Source organism: Pleuronectes platessa, chromosome 12 (assembly GCF_947347685.1).
Source record: "Pleuronectes platessa chromosome 12, fPlePla1.1, whole genome shotgun sequence".
NCBI lineage: Eukaryota > Metazoa > Chordata > Actinopteri > Pleuronectiformes > Pleuronectidae > Pleuronectes > Pleuronectes platessa.
The window spans coordinates 9,691,945-9,707,942 of record NC_070637.1 but is presented as its reverse complement, the minus strand read 5'-3'; the positions used below and the strand labels follow the sequence as shown (position 1 = coordinate 9,707,942).

Genomic DNA, 15,998 nt, shown 5'->3' with positions numbered 1-15,998 from the left:
ACACAATGAGAAACTGGTCAATCTGAACAGATGGACAATAGCATTATTTTGACATCACTGACGTTAATGAGTCCTAGCCACCGCTGCTACAGAATGCTTGTCACCTCATTTTTTCCATAGTTTATTTACTGAATGCCTCCAATTCAAATCGCACCTAATTCAACACGGCACTAACTTGGGCCATTAACCATACAAATGCCCAGTGTGAAGCTGAATGAAATGAACAGCTCTCCAGATCTGGGCTCCACACACAGACAGACAGAGATTTCAGGAATTATGAGATCGATTAATAGATCAGAGAATTGACTTCCATTGTTAAATTGTTTTAATGTATGGGGGTGTGTGTGTGTATTTCCCCTGCAGAGTGGAGACTTTCTGACTGTGGACAGATGTAAAGTACAAGGAGCTCGGTATCAAGACGACAGCCCCACAGATACGACTGTTGTGGTATGTTTTTGGAACAACACTAGTTTCCTTTATTCTTCAGCTAAATCCCCCTTGAGCATCTCTTTCTCGGATTTGTTTTTTCTGACCCCCCAAGCCGTCCACTTGAGTGCTCTTTCCTCCCATGGGTCTTTGTTGTTTTTCCAAGAGAAATCACAGAGGGAGGGTTTATGTAAGGGCGAGCACACCAAACAGCCTCAGCCATCCATTATGGATCAGGGAAGGCAGCACCATGCAGAAGGAGTCTTGACTGGCGGCGATCGAAGGAGAGATGTTTGTGTTTGTTTTCGTCTTTGTGCTGTCGGGTCCGTCTAACCTGTTGCACTGACCCCCGGCTCCCCCTCTGAGCTGCACGCTGCCCGATCATCTCCCTGGTCCACTAATTCAGTTCAATCTGAATATCTGAGCATGCAGGTGCAGCGTTTCCTCCAGCACCTGCTAAGAGACCACGACTTTTTATCTCATCTGTCACGGAGCGCTTGCATCATTATCTCCAACCTCAACCGCCCAGCTGAATAATTCAGCATGCCAGCACCTCTCGACCTCCCTCCACACCTCCACTGTTTCTCAACTCTTCTCCTTGAAATGCTGGCTGCGTATTCTCAACTCAGACGTGCCAGTGTTGTATCATAAACATCATTTTCTTGGCTCATCTTTGCTCCCCCTCCTTTTGGTTCAGGAGCCAGAGGCTGAAGACAATGGGCCGGGGCCAGGGCCGGGGCCAGGGCAAGGGCCAGGGGAGGTGAGCAGCTGGGATGTCAACACTGAGCGAATGACCACTGTTGGCAAGCTCTGCAAGACGGAGTCCCAAAACCACATGTCTCCCAGGTAAATGTCTTATGTCATGCATGATGTCATCATGCATGAACTTTATTATGAAAGTTATGTTAGGGTTTTTAGGATTTAAGACTTAAGGGGTGGAATAAAACCGCACTCTGAAACATAAATGTCGTTTGAAAATGAAAACTTAAAACATCAAGGTTTCTGAAGAGCTGACAGAATTGCCAACATTTACAAGAACTTAAATTGATCAGCCTCGTCTCTGTCTGAATATTCTTCATTGTTGTTTTCAAAGTTCATCAGTCACTGTCGGAAACACTACTGTGCTTCCCCAAAATAAGTTTTGCTTTTCCCCCCCCAAGTATTTTTATTAAATCACAATGTATTTCACATGTCTTGACAAAAAACTAAACTATGATATCTTGGATGAGACACACACGTGTAATCTTGCTCTAAAGCTAGAGACATGCACACCACACAACCGACCTTAACGGGTTAATGTGTTTGTTTAGCTTTGTTGCTCTGTTGTGTATTTTACACTTCTTCTGTTTACTCTCTTTCTCAGTAAAGTTGAGAACAAGCTGCAGAGGCGTCCTCGCAGCACCTCCATGAAAGACAGACAGAACTCCAAGGCCCAGAGCGACAGAACCAGCAGCATGGAGAGCGAGTACTCCCCAGAATCACGGCTCATAGCACAGGTGAGCGATACACACGCATGTAATATCAAGCCGCGGATCTGTTCTTGACAGATGTTTTTAGACTCTCTGCTTCTCATTTGTGCCAAAGGTTCCCAGGAAGTCTGTTTACGACCAACTGAACCAGATCCTAATTTCTGACGAACGCCTTCCAGAGAGCATCATCCTCATCAACACCATGGAGTGGCAAGGACAGGTGTGTGATTTCCTATACACAACATGTTGACCTTCATCTCGCATTAAGACAAGAAGTATTGTTCATGGGATGTCCACTGTGTAGCCCCCCGGTAGCATGTTTTTCCTGCTTTCTCTCCAGCCCAATCACCCCTTCTTCCTCTTGTATCCCCACAAACTCATCGTGTCCCTCTCACGTGTGTTTCCGTGCAGTATGTAGCCGAGTTGCTCCATGAACAGGCCCAGCCCATTGTGTCCACCTGCTCTGCTGCCGATGTTCAGGCTGCCTTCAACACCATCGTTACTCGCATCCAGAGATTGTGAGTCACATGCACACATAACACACTCATTGCTTGAATGACGCAAGCCATCAGAGAGTATGATTTTGCCGCTTGTAATCCTGGGAGTCGTCTTCGCCAAACAACAATGTGTGTTTGTTGTGGCTTGCCGCCAGAGAATTCCAGGACGCCATCCCTCGGGCTGCTCAAGTGCTCTCCGCCTGTGAACCCATTCAATCAAAATGTGTCTGTTTTGAAAGCTGAAGTACAATTTCTTCTCTCTTTTTGTTGTTGTTTTGTTTTGGATCCTGTGTCCCCCCAGGAAGCCGTGTCAATTGCAGATGAGGCTCTTTCACTCTGCCATGTTGCTTCGGTTAAACCTGTTTTCTCTTTAATTCTGCCAAACTGGCATTCCCACTCTCTCCACACCTGCACCTCAGTGTGTTTACTCCAGCTGGGGCCACTTCATGTCGAGTCATGTTCATCTCTGTTAATGTGTCACTCACGGCTTAGCTGGCTGCTTTGTGTTTCCTCAAATGTTGTCACGGAGCCTAAGCAGAACAGGTATTATTCTGCAAATGGAAAACCCTTAATGTCTCACTTCCTAAATTGTTTAGCAACAACGTCCTTAAAGCTGCTTTAATGTTTGGTTTAACTTGAGGAGACGTATAAATACTTGCAAGTACCTGGTATTTCAAATTATAACGTACGACATAATCCGGCTTTCAAAAGAGGTAAGACCGGTTTAAAACCTGGAAAACCCCTGAAGAGATGTAAATCATTCAGACACTCATCATTTCTCCCACACACACACTCTGTGACCCACATCTTTTAGGAGTTAGCTCTCTATCGCTCTCGCTTTCTCTTAAATACTCTCTCTTTCTTTCTGACCTTAACCCCTGCAGCTGCAACTGCAACGCACAGACCCCGTCGACGATGAAGGTGGCAGTGGCCGGCGACCAGTGTTACCTCAGCACCATCCTGAGGTTCTTTGTGGAGCAGCTGGCCAACAAGACCCCTGACTGGCTCAGTTACATACGCTTCCTGGTGATCCCCATAGGTATGTCAGTCAGGATTAGTGCAGAGGGTTATTGGAAATACCAGCCAGAACACGCTACACATTTTCATCTTTGTTGTAAATAAGAGCATTTTCTTCTTGTGCACAGGTTCTCATCCCCTGGCAAAGTATGTGGCCTCCTTTGACAGCAAGTTCAACACCATCTTCATGGACACTGCATGGAGGGAGCTGTTCTGCAGGACAGATCGGCCCGCTTCAGGTAGGCCGCATGGCTCTGATGTCTGACTGCAAAGCAGGGCTGCATGTCTTGTGTTCACCCAACTTGAAAGGGAAAGAAAAGTGGCCAGAGACTGATGGATGGAAAGAGAATTGTTCATTTTGTGAAAGACCACCACAGTCTGCTTTAGTGTAGAGAGCAACTCTCCATCATGATGCTACTTCTCTGACAGGACATTGTCAGATATTTACCCCAGACGTTATCAGAATTGATTGTAATATCAAAGGTACATTTATGTGACATTACATTACATTTCTTGTCATTACATAAATTTCACTTTGAGGTAAAAAACATTCCTCTTTTACTACTATTTTGTAGAATATATAATCTATATACTCTTAGATTTGAATTGATTTTACACTCACTTTGTAAGTCATGCATTTTTTGCTTCCCACACATCCATGTTAATTTTTCTCTCCTCATCCGTATCCTCAATTCTCACTTGTTCTTGCCCAAACAAGCCTGATAATTTCCACTCCTCTCCACCTATTAACTCATTTAATTTACTCCCCATAGATGTAAGATTCAGAGTCTCACACACCACGTTGAGTCATCAAGTGTTTGCAGGAAAAAACATCAAAGATGTCCAGCTGGGCTCTGTCCTCCATTGTTCCGACATGAATTGTTATATCCTCAATACAAAAGGCAGTGTTTGGATAGAAACTCCTGGTTGTCTCTTTCACAAGGGGAATTTGCTTAAAGTACAGAGGCAGCAGTCCAAAACAAATTGACAAAGAATCCCAAAGTTTCCACATTTCAAGGTGCCAAAAAATGTGTGTCAGGCTGGATTTGCCCCGCAGGCCGTTCTCTTCGACACACGATTTGTCTTGTGTGTCTTACGGCCGACTTCACCCACGTTTTAATGACATTTTACACTCAGCAAGCCCGTCTCCTTAATTCTGTGACATGTTAATGATTAATGCACAGTCTCCGAGCGACATGCTGCATGCGAGGAATTAGCATCTTTCACCAGTTGTCTTGCCGCTTGTTAAGACAGACATGAAACAAGGAGAGAGGCACGTTATTAACAATCTGTCTCCTTGCTCCCCTGCAGATAACATAGATGTAGCAGGACGAGTGGTTCAGTATCTGGCCGGTGCCAACGTGTCCCACCAGTTCCCCATCTCGGAAGCCATGCTCACCTACAAACAGAAGAGGTAAAGCGCCATTGGTTTAAATGCTCTCGTGTGCTGCACATGTTTGTGTGTTGCATGAATGTGTGTGAATGCTCTGAGCTCGTCTGTGTCGGAATGATTTCAAACATGGTGTACTGATATTAATGTTCCTCTATTTTCTCTTATTGAGATTTGTTCTTGAACACAACTGATCGGTCAGTGTTTCCCATAGAATCAATAAAATCTGTGGCGGTAGCGGGGGTGCAGATGCACGAAGTTCACTCGTGTGCAACAGATTCTGAGTGACACGTATAGATTGAAAGATAAGTTCTCTCACAAGAGAAAGAACTGCATTGCAATCAGTATCTGCAGCTGAGACGGTAAAACCCGTATGGACCATAGCAGAGCGACAGTGCTAGCAAGCACGCAGCAAATAGAACTGCAAATAATTTAGAATACAGATAAATTAGAACCGCCACAATCTAGATAATTAGTGGGAACCACTGGATCAGACGATCCAGTGAAGGGGGAAAAAAACTGCATGAGGAAGATATTGAAGTACAAATATGCATGAATGCGTGTGTCTACATATACAAATATACACAAAGTACAGTCACATCTGTTTATTATGACATAAAAAAAGTGTTATGGTTAGGGTTAATAATTAAATGTGATAGAGCAGGGATTTGATTTTCAGATTAGTGCAGGCCTCTCTCCACAAAGTACCGCATTGAGTCAGTTCTCATCTCACACAGTCCTCTGCATCTCGCTGTGCATTTGCTTGTTTTCTTTCTGAGGTTTGACCAAACCCCCCCCCCCCCTCTTTGTGACAGGGGCTTTTTACTGGACGGAGAGATCCGAAATACAGCACGCAGATTTAACACTGTCGCATTCCTTCTTCCCCCCTTTCCCCCCTTTTTTTGATTTGCATTCAAGGAAAAGGAGTTTGTATTTTGATTTTTACATCAGGTATCTGATTCGACTCTTGTTTTGCCCCCCCTATTTTCTCTCCTCCTCCTCTTCCTCCATTTGGCTTGAGCTCCCGTCTCGCTGTGTCCTAACATTCCCCCCTCACACTCGATACTCACTGTAACTCCACTCTGCACTCTGTCCTTACTCCTGTCTTTGGTTTGCTGTGACTTTGGGTTTTACTCTGTCCTCTGTGTTGTTGCTGTGGAGATTTGCCTTACAACCTTTTAACAAATTGACAAAGTGCAATGGTTTTCTGGCTCATACGTCCAAGTGATATGAGTTTCACAAGAAATGTTCAATCAATCAGAGTTAGGACTCTCGAAAGGATTTGATGCACAACGTTGGCGATTGATTTACAACCTGTTAGGTTTAAGTGTTTTGTTCAGTGGTGGCATTGCTATGCAAAACCTTCAGCTCGCACGGTGTAACGTTACTGAATCATAATGAGGAAATACAGCACTGGCGCCCGAGCAGGTGAGGTCGCTGCGGTCTGCTGTTCTGCATCCTGCACTGGAACAAACCCAGCACCTCCCCTCGTCCTATCGTTGTTGTTGTGGGTGCAGTCTATTTTGCAGGCTCATGAAAGACGGGGAGAGAATCGCCGACTAGGTTAGGAGCTGCGCCGCTGGTTGCTGCATGTTGGAGGACATTAGCAGACAGATCACTTTTAGAATCTGTTGTCCTGGCCTGTGTTTGCGCGCTAAACTTCTGTGCCCAATGATTTTTCATGTATTGCTGAACGGGTGATAGCTTATCACTATAGTCGTGTAATGAAGCCAGGCAGTTACTACCATGTCTGTGCCCAAACAATCACTTTTCAAGCGCTTCACAAAAAATTGGCCCTCTTATCCCCTGACCCTGTCTTCTTTTGGTTGTAAGGAGCAGTCCTCTCATTCATCTCATTGTAACGTGACCCCAAAGATGACCCCATTCCACCCCAAGCCAGTCATGTGCCATTTCCACTCTCGATGGGTCATGGCACAGTCCTCCTCCCTCCAGGACCATTGAGTGTGTTCATGTGCACCTTTTGTTGAAATGTTCAGTCACACCTCTGGTCTGACTCACAGTCTCTGTTATCTGTCTCTGCAGCCCTGATGAGGACTCCTGTCAGAAATTTGTGCCATTTATCGGGGTATGTTTTTTTCTTTTCTTTTCCCAATACGAAGATGCCAAACAGAGTTGATAGATTCTTCTGTGTTGAATGTTATTTTAATCTGAGAACTTTTTTTATTATTACAGGTTGTGAAAGTTGGAATTGTGGAGCAAAGCCTCTCAACCTCAGGTAAGAAAGGATTAGTTTTGACATGTGACTGTTGTTTCTGTGTGCTGGTCAGATGCTAAAGAAAAGAAAGAAAGAATCATAACCATGAAAAAATTTCCCACACTTGTTAATATCAGTCCCTGAAACACGCCTGATTGTTTGTTTTTATCAAGATCAATGAATTATTGTCTGAAAAAATCTATGAAAATTATGAAAAATACTCACAATGTTAAACAGATCCTGGATCTGCATCAAAATGACCACATCCTTCCACCAAGTTTGAATCCGTCTGGGGGTTTTTGTGCTAACAAACCGACAAACGGATACAGACGAAAACATAATTTCTTAGAGACCTAATTCATATTGTTTTCATATTTCCACCCAGGCAAGCAATACATATTTCGACAGTGTTTAGTTTTAATTTGAAACTTTGTGCACGACATAATATCTCTCACCCCCCCCCTCCCCCAATTTGCAGTGGACTCGGATGATGCGATGGGAGGCAACACAAGCATCCTGTCCTCCCCGACTCCCCCATCGGCTGGTCTGTATGGGAAGGAGATTGGGGGCACCCCCCCGCAGTCCCCCTCTGTTTCCACCGCCCTCTCTGGAGCTGGGTATGACGAGACTCATCAAATAAATGCTTTTGTTGTCCACTCTCTGTGCTGTTTCTCATTTTGTTTCTCCGTCGTCAGTTCTCCATGTTCGGGCAACGAGGTCATGGGTCTTCAGGTGGACTACTGGACGGTGCAAGGCCCAGAGAAGAAGAAGGAGGGAGAGAAGAGAGACGTGGGACTGAAGAACACCCTGAAGAGTAATTTCCGTTCACTGCAAGTCAGCCGCCTCCCGTGTGGAGGGGAGCTCACCCCCCCGCCCAGCATGGCCATGACTGTTGTTACCAAGGAGAAGAACAAGAAAGGTACGCTAGGAAATTCTGTCGCAACTGTACACAAAAAAAAGTGTCTGTAACTTGTAAATTTAGCTGGATGACGTATGCAATTTTGTCAAATCTGCTATTAAAGCTCATTTACGATGCCTTTAGGAGACAAAGGTGGTTGATGATGTGCCTTTATAGAAAGAGGAAACATTGGCCGAGTCGTAAACAGCGCTGGTCCAATTTAGCACCTCGCAAAGTCTGTCCTCAAAAAGTTCAGCAAGTGAATTGAAGAGCTATGTGTTTATTTCTTTAAGACCATTCACCTATTTAACTGTGCTCTTCTATAATATGTGTCAGACTCAAGGCACTTTTAAAACTCAACCCAGCAGAACCAGAGATATCGTCTTTTTTTAATCCTACATATTCTTTTTTCATTTTTGAATCTGGTGCCTACGTTATAACTGTTTTGCTAGTAACCACTTATGTAGCCTGGAACTGTTATCTTCAGAGATGAGGAGTTGGTAATGGAGGTCTGATAAACTCAAATATTTTTTACTCCACAACCCCCGATTTTCATTTTTACCAATGCTGACTCTGATTACCTTACATGAGGCATTTAATCAGACTTCATGCAGATCTCTCTGCTGCCACAGAAAGATGAATACAGTTTTTCCACATGCACAGTTGTGCTTCCCGAGACCAGTAAATAACATTGGCTGTGTAATGTCAGCTGAGTTTCCTCTTCAGTACAAAAGAAAATGACTGGGCTCTCTCTCCCCCCCTGCAGTGATTTTTCTCAGCAAGAAGCCCAAGGAGAAAGAGCTGGACTCTAAGAGCCAAGTGATTGATGGCATCAGCAGGTTGATCTGCACAGCCAAGCACCAGCACACGATGCTGAGAGGTGAGACCGCACAAGCACACAGCTGAAGCTGCACTGCCCCCTGGTGCTGATGCCACAACTCGCCTCAGTGTTGCATAGTGAAAATCAGTGTTTCTCAATCTGGGGGATTGCGAGATCATATCTGGAGCTCGCCAGATGGTTGTAGAGAAAGTAATAAAATGATCTATTCAATAACGTGACTCTTTTTAGAGTGGGGATTGTTTCTACATTAAATTGTCTGCCCCAGTGATAACATCTGCTTTAGATTGGAGGTTTTATTGGTTGTATTTCTGAGTCAAGGCTGTTTTCAGACATGAGCTCTTGTAAATTACGGGTTTGGACATTTTCCAGAGTTTGTGTTTCACTTGTTAAGAACGCATCAGGAGATTGTCCGTCAGAATTAGTTGGTGTCACCACAACAGGAAAATGTTCAGAACATTGAGGCGAGTGGTGGTCATCTGAGTGGAGCGTGCAGCAGCTAGAACATGACGCAGCAGGAATCACAAGTCTCCTACGTGTGGCTCCTCCCGTGTTAGACAGGTCATCAATGCACCCACTCAATCATTTAGAATTTCCTGCTGTATTCTCACATGGGCTGACTCACACATTTCCAGGACATTTCACCAGAGGACTGGCAGGAAAGGAAAACTGTCCAGTGAAACTGACTCGGACATTTGTGTTCTCACATACAGCCTCTAGACCTTTAGTGGATTTCGGAAAAACAGCTCAACCAAAAATATATCAAAACATGTCCAGTCTGAAATGTTTCGTGACTGGAAAAAGGTTGAGAACCACTGATCTAAATAATGAATGATCTTCTCTGAAACCGTTGTCAGTGCAATTTCTCAAGCAGCACCTCAAATTTGTATTATGTTATTCTTCTGTTTGTGTATCTAACTGTGATGCATCTTCTTCCCCAGTCACTATTGACGGAGTGGAGTGGAATGATGTGAAGTTTTTCCAGCTTGCCGCCCAGTGGCCGACACATGTCAAGCACTTCCCTGTTGGAATCTTCGGTTACACTAAGCCCGTGTGACCCCGGCCACCGTCACTGCAGCCTCACCCACTACCAGACTCCCCGCCGCACTTGTCTCACCGAGAGGTTTAGAGGAAAAGCCAACCGGCCCCTGGCAGTAATAGTTTTCCTGTGGAAATCTTACTGACTCACAACCGTGTTCAATACACAAACTTCATGTTGTCAATTTGATGTTTTGATGTTGTTGGGTGTTGTTGTTTTGTTTTGTTTTCTACACACTACAGAAAGAACAAGTACTATTTTGTAAGAATTGTGCTACCGCCTCGGAGGTATTTCGAGGCTTTTTGACAATTTGCCACATTTCGATAATGGCAGCTGTGTTTGCACTTTGTTTTTGTTAACATTTTATTATTTCTGTGAAATCCTACATTTATTGTTACTCTATAGACAATGGAGAAGTGTGGTGGTGACGTGCAGTGGCGTGCGTGAGGTTGTTTGAGACCGTGTTTGTGTTTGTTGTTGAAAGTTGGAATATTGCTGTGAATCTAGATGGAATCCTTCTCTTCGAACTCAGTGCTCCGTTTTCTTACTCGTCCCTTTACGTTCTTCAAAAAGGTCCATTTCACAAAAAGGAACAATGCGTTCTTTTTGTCTCGTTGCTTTCAAGCACACTGTGCAAATCAAAAAAAAAAAAGGAAAACAACTGGAGCTGTGTATTTTTGAAGGTAGCTATGATGAATGTAGCTATGACACATTTGTAACATGTAAGCCGTTCATCCAATGACTTCATTCATGTAAGTACTGGAGATTTTGTGTGGATGTTTTTGTACATTTGGATTGTACTGTAGAAGCAGGGTAACGTGACACAGAAACAACACATTTCAGCTGAATGACCAATTTAGCTGCGACTCCATGAGCTGTCGTACTAGTTTTGTTTTCCTCACGGGTGTAATCGGGCCTTTTTGGAGTAAATTCCGGTTTTAACAGCTTTTCTTTGGCAAACATGGCCGCCCCCATATTCAGCTGACCCTGATATCATCTCACAGACCTGCAGTAACACAACAAATAACTGGATCACTCCCGATGTGCAGTGATGTGCCAAAGTGGCGTTTGTTTCACAGTGTAACCACCAGAGCTCTTGCCTTGGCCAAATAGTTTGTAAGAATTAAAACTAATAGATAACATATGTGTGGTCCCTGTGGAGATCAGTATTTAGATTACTGAGTTTGAAAAAAAATCGCAGATATAAATTTACAGATTAGTTTTCCACTTTTTGGGCCAAATGTAGACGTGCACATCCAAACCAACCGTTGTGCCCTTTCCCACGGCTTCGTCACGCAGGCAGCGCCCGACCTCAACCTGCTCATTCAGTAGATCTTTGTTCTGGGTCGATTTCTAATAGGAATGAGCTGCTCTGATTTGAAATGTGCTTTGACAGTAGAGTTAAGCAAAATGCGAGTAATGTACTGCTTTTAAAACATGATGAAACGTGCGTGGAGTCTTGCCAGAAGTCACTGCCTGTGTGTGTGTGTGTGTGTGTGTGTGTAGCTGTGCTATTTGTTCGATGGTACTCCCTGAACAGTGTTGCGTGGAATATTTTTGCAAGAGGATGAGTTTGCTTCTTTTTTCTTTTCTTTTTTTTTATAAAGTGAAGACTTATGAGCTTTGACAGGCTGGGCTTTTTTGTTAGCATTGTATATAAATATATACAAGATGTACTATTGTGAACCGCAACCCCCCCCCCTTCCACTAAATTGAAAGCACAAATAGTGTACTTTTATTTCTTGACGTAAATACCAAATATATTTACAGACTATGAAGTTGACTTGTACAATGCAAACGCTATTAGGTTTGTTGTTTCTCATACATTTCCCTCACTTTGTGATGCACTTTCATGTGGTTTTATACCTTCGCTCCAATTGGGACACGCTTTGGTTTGAGGTGAAGTTTTCGAGGCGTTTATGAAATGTAAACCACTGCCTGTAGTCAAGAGAAGGCCTTTTTTTGATTAAGTTGAAATAACCCTTGTTCTCATGAGGATGTTGTGTTTATGTTGACGGGGTAACAGCGCCCCCTGGGGCCTGAGAACCGTCACGGTTGTCTGTTACTTCAATGTTTTGACACTTGATGCTCAAGCTTATTTTGCAGCTGCCACAGATGTCCCGTCTGCCCGCGACGTTTACACTCAGTTTTCTGGTCTCCTGCCTTTTATTTTGAAGGGTTCGGTCTTCTCTCGGCCACAAGGCTGACGGACCCCCGACAGATTTTAGAACTCGGGCTGTGAAGTGTTTGCCGGGGCAGAGTTGATTGAGGGAATTTGTCAAAGTGAGTTAGCCTCTTAAATACTAAATGGGCTAAATGACAAGTGGATTTCAATGTATTTGACCTCAAGTTTGTTTTTTTCCTTTGCCCTAAATCTAGAGGTAGCATGGGGGTGTTTTACAAGACTGGATCAATGAGCAGGCATGTCGACTTTCAAAAGTTTGGCAACTGACTAACAATCTGTGTTCATGTTCATTGGTGGTGGAGCAACGTGCCATCTCATTGCTCCTGTTCCTTGAGATGCCGCCCAGTGTCTTTGCACAAACCCTATTTTAAATGACATGACAGTATTTTTAAATTTACCACTAAAAATATGGGTTACTCTGCATGTTTTACTATAGATGTAAATATGTTTTGGATTTTTATATCGTTTTTTCTTTCCATGCTCTCACAAGCAGTTGTGTTAAATAAAATTTTTAATCTTCTGTACAAACAGTTTGTCTTTATTCATATTTTCTGATTTAATTTAAATGTCCAGAACAAAATAACATCACAAGAAGAAGACGTTCAGTCCCACATATATTTCCCGACTCCTATCATTTAGCGGTGAAGGACGGCAGGTTGATGTAACTCTTCATGGCGGGTAGCGGTTTGATCTTGCGTCCGGCCCAGCCTCCCTTCCTCTGCCACAAGCCGCTCGAAGGGCGAACGCCGAACCAGCGATTGCGACCTGCTTTGCCGATGATCTCTTTGTTGTGGTCGATGTTGGACACGCGTCCCACCGTCACCATGCAGGTCTCCAGAACCTGGGAGCATCGCAGACGACAACGTTGAGTTCAGAGCAGAATGTTTTAATTTAACCAGTCAGTGTAATGTTAATCCAGATGGTCTCACCTGAACCTGCTGCTTGGAAGGAAGCTGAACGATTGCAGTTCCGTTCACTTTACGAAGCAGAACGCCACTCGTCCCTGAAAACAAAAGCCCCCCACATTTAATTTGACTTATAATGGTAACTGCTTTTGTTACTGATGAGTACTTGTGCCACTTAAAGGGGGGGAAATCTGAAATGTCAACAATAGTCATAATAATGAGCATGAAGTTGTGGTACTATGAGAAGCAAAGTAATATGTTTATGATACTCAAATTGATATTACAGGAACAAAGTCGTACTTTTAAGAATCTCAGATGATCAACCTGTCTGCGTTAAAACGAGGAATGTGGAGCATCTTCAGTTATATTTTAGTATAAGTTTCACATATAACCATATGCTTCATCTTTTGGCTCATCAGCACATTATCAGGACTTTGAAAAGATTCAGCTTTTTCCCGTGATAGAATTACTATTTTAAACGAACTTTATTCTCCTAGTATTACGACCTTTTCTCACAGAATAAGTTCACTCATTGACGATTCTTAGCAACATCTTTGATAAATGAGTTATTACTTGGTCAAATGTGAGATTTTCTACTTGCTCATCACTTTTGTGAAACTTTACAAACCACAACATTTATCAAAAGTTGAGAGATGAATCCGTATCTGAACCTGCACAAAGTAACAGATTTACCTGCAGCACGAATGTACTCTGATCCTTTCCCTGGTTGAATCTCCAGGTTGTTCACCAGAGTCCCCACAGGCAGAGCTCCCAGTGGGTGGGCATCACCTTCATTGGCCAGGACTACAAAGAGAGACATTTTATTTTGTGTTAAACAGAGGTTCAGGGAGCAGCATCATTAAACAGGGAAGAAACCTTTATAGTTTCAAAGTAGCTTTAGAGGAGGATCACGTACCCGCCATGCGTCCGATAGCTCCCGATGTTTTAATGACGTCTCCGGCCTGCATGTTCTCTGTAGCGACGATCCACCTCTTACGGTTTCCTCCGGCGACCAGTGCAATGTCAGCAGACCTGTACAGACAACACGGATCGTTAGATGCGATTCTGTGTTCTTGATCTTAAATGACACGTGTGCCTGATAGAAGCTGGTCTCACCTGCATGGGTCGTACCGCACCTCCACGACCTTCTCCTCGAACGTCTGGGCCTCTTTGCCCGGTTCGAAGCGGAGGCGCTGGAAGTCGACCCACCGGTATCTTTGTTTATGGCCGCCGCCGATTCCGTGTGTCCGTACCCTTCCTGTGCAGCGGAAAGAAAGAGATGAGACGCCGTCATCCCTCAGCTCGGGTCTGAGATCAATGTGGCCTCTATAAAAGTATCTGCTGCTCTCTGACTGGATGTGGAGCAGGTTAGCAGCTCAGCACGAGTTACCATGGTGGTTTACCCCGGTATGTGAACCAGCATCACAGGACTGAACCATCTTGAGTTCAACCCAAAGAAACTTCCTTAACCACAAACTCTGCCTCGTGTACAGCACACAACCAGCCGCCCCTCCTCTTTACCTGAGCTGTCTCGGCCTCCTGTCTTTTTCTTCCCTATTGGTCTGATGGTGTATTTCTCCCTCTGCTTCCAAAATGTCTTGTTCTGCTCCAGAGACGCTGAGGTGAGGAAGCCTCTGCACTGAGTCGCCAGGGCTCCCAGCTCCAACCGCGACGCTGCCTGATGACACGTAAACAGAGACAGACGTGGAATTAACATCCACTTATCTGATTGAAGTCGAAGGTCAAACTAAAACATGAGTGTGTCTCCTGTGGCCACTTGTGATCGGATCTCGCTTCCCCGCTCTGTACAAAAATAATCGTGTTCATCATGAGGTTTTTACCCAGTTTGAGTTCACAGCTGTGTCCGATGTTTCTGTGTGTGTGTTGTCCAGGTATTGCTTATGTTGTGGGGACCTTACTTTGTTTACTCAGACTCATTATGGGGACTTGTCTTCGTAATGTGTCCCCTAAATGTGAAGACATCTTTTAAGGTCAAGTTTTAAGGTCAAGTTACCAGGAATGTAAGTCAATGTGAGGTCAAGGAGACACGGCTGTGTGTGTGTGTGTGTGTGCGTGCGTGTGAGTTACCTGTGGTGAGAGCACAGCATGCTGGGACAACGTCAGTGAACGCAGAGCTCGAGTGAGACACGACATCGCCATGACAACGTCCTCCTGTCTCCTGTCAGAACAGAGCACATTCACTTTTCACTCAAACCTCATCTACACGTTCGTGTCTTCTACACACTGACTGCTACACGTTTCTCCGTGTTGTTGTGTTGCTGTTGCTCTACAGACCACAGCTACAGTTAGCTTAGCCTGTGTGCACCGAGTCAATCCGGTGAGAGAACCGGACCCGCCTCCACTTTTCTGTCTCAGTGAACTAACACGTGTCTGTCATGTCTCTCACGTATAAACCAAACGGACAGTGACGTTACACCAACCTTTGTGTTTCACTTATTCATCTCCAGCTTCTCGTCGGCGTCCTTCACAGTCCTGCACGCCGCGTCGCACACTGATGACGCCAGAGCTCAGGCATCGTTTTTGCGTGATACGTCCAGCAGAGGGCGCCCCTGAATGTCCTGAAGATCCGCTTTCCTTTTAGATTTCACTTTTTCCGCTTATTTGAAAAATTTAAAACTTAAATGTGGAAATCTACTAATTGATTCTCCTCTAAATGTTGATCAGTCATAAACACGTTGGTTTGTTCTGCATGTTCAGCCGAAGGTCAAAGGCCAAACAGCTCATTCGAGGTGTTGATGGCTTCATGAGCTGGAGAAAGTCATTTTGACCATATTAATAATTATAACAGATTTACTACCTTAAATAAAGGCACTTACTCCAGTTTATGAATGGTGCATTATAAAAAAAGTGTTACCTATCATTCTGTTCACAAATTTACAGCAAATAAATAACTGTGATTATTATAAAATCAAAGTTCAAAATTACAACACAATCCTGTATGTGTTTATACTTTATATTAATCTGTGTCTATTTCATCACAGATGATCTTACAAATCATTGGACGATGCATGTTTTGAACATGGATGCATATGTGCTTCATTCAACACAGTATAATAAAACTGAACCTGTTTGACTGGCACCAGAAGACAACACTTCTT

At 44.0% G+C, this 15,998-nt stretch overlaps 2 protein-coding genes across 3 annotated transcripts in view; one reads left to right on the top strand and one right to left on the bottom strand.

The window, feature by feature from the left end:
• Positions 1 to 12,502, top strand: part of zmp:0000000755 (phosphofurin acidic cluster sorting protein 2) — a 47,877-nt gene extending 35,375 nt beyond the window's left edge. The window contains exons 11-25 of one of the 2 annotated variants that reach the window (XM_053436299.1): positions 364 to 447; positions 1,124 to 1,272; positions 1,790 to 1,922; positions 2,011 to 2,115; positions 2,307 to 2,413; positions 3,277 to 3,431; positions 3,538 to 3,648; positions 4,721 to 4,823; positions 5,718 to 5,750; positions 6,843 to 6,885; positions 6,993 to 7,035; positions 7,493 to 7,631; positions 7,710 to 7,933; positions 8,679 to 8,792; positions 9,692 to 12,502. In XM_053436299.1, the coding sequence (XP_053292274.1) occupies positions 364 to 447; positions 1,124 to 1,272; positions 1,790 to 1,922; positions 2,011 to 2,115; positions 2,307 to 2,413; positions 3,277 to 3,431; positions 3,538 to 3,648; positions 4,721 to 4,823; positions 5,718 to 5,750; positions 6,843 to 6,885; positions 6,993 to 7,035; positions 7,493 to 7,631; positions 7,710 to 7,933; positions 8,679 to 8,792; positions 9,692 to 9,807 (1,659 nt within the window). In that variant the 3' untranslated portion in view covers positions 9,808 to 12,502. The remainder of the gene's footprint in view (positions 1 to 363; positions 448 to 1,123; positions 1,273 to 1,789; positions 1,923 to 2,010; positions 2,116 to 2,306; positions 2,414 to 3,276; positions 3,432 to 3,537; positions 3,649 to 4,720; positions 4,824 to 5,717; positions 5,751 to 6,842; positions 6,886 to 6,992; positions 7,036 to 7,492; positions 7,632 to 7,709; positions 7,934 to 8,678; positions 8,793 to 9,691) is intronic. The other variant, XM_053436300.1, reaches the window with a different exon arrangement.
• mrpl2 (mitochondrial ribosomal protein L2) lies at positions 12,493 to 15,404 on the bottom strand. Its single transcript, XM_053436301.1, has 8 exons — positions 15,321 to 15,404; positions 14,968 to 15,058; positions 14,401 to 14,557; positions 13,996 to 14,137; positions 13,796 to 13,911; positions 13,573 to 13,683; positions 12,904 to 12,977; positions 12,493 to 12,815 (listed from the first exon to the last, which is right to left on the bottom strand). Exons 2-8 carry the CDS (start codon positions 15,037 to 15,039, stop codon positions 12,606 to 12,608), a joined length of 882 nt encoding a protein of 293 aa, XP_053292276.1. The 5' UTR covers positions 15,040 to 15,058; positions 15,321 to 15,404; the 3' UTR covers positions 12,493 to 12,605.
• Between the last annotated feature and the right edge of the window lie 594 nt (positions 15,405 to 15,998).

What these genes read in the sequence shown, in the direction of transcription:
- mrpl2 (XM_053436301.1), bottom strand. Translation starts at nt 15,039, where the DNA reads ATGGCGATGTCGTGTCTCACTCGAGCTCTGCGTTCACTGACGTTGTCC. An exon ending in AGCTATCGGACGCATGGCGG is followed by an intron (nt 13,684 to 13,795) that starts GTACGTGATCCT and finishes CTCTCTTTGTAG; the next exon opens with TCCTGGCCAATGAAGGTGAT. An exon ending in CTTCCAAGCAGCAGGTTCAG is followed by an intron (nt 12,816 to 12,903) that starts GTGAGACCATCT and finishes CGATGCTCCCAG; the next exon opens with GTTCTGGAGACCTGCATGGT.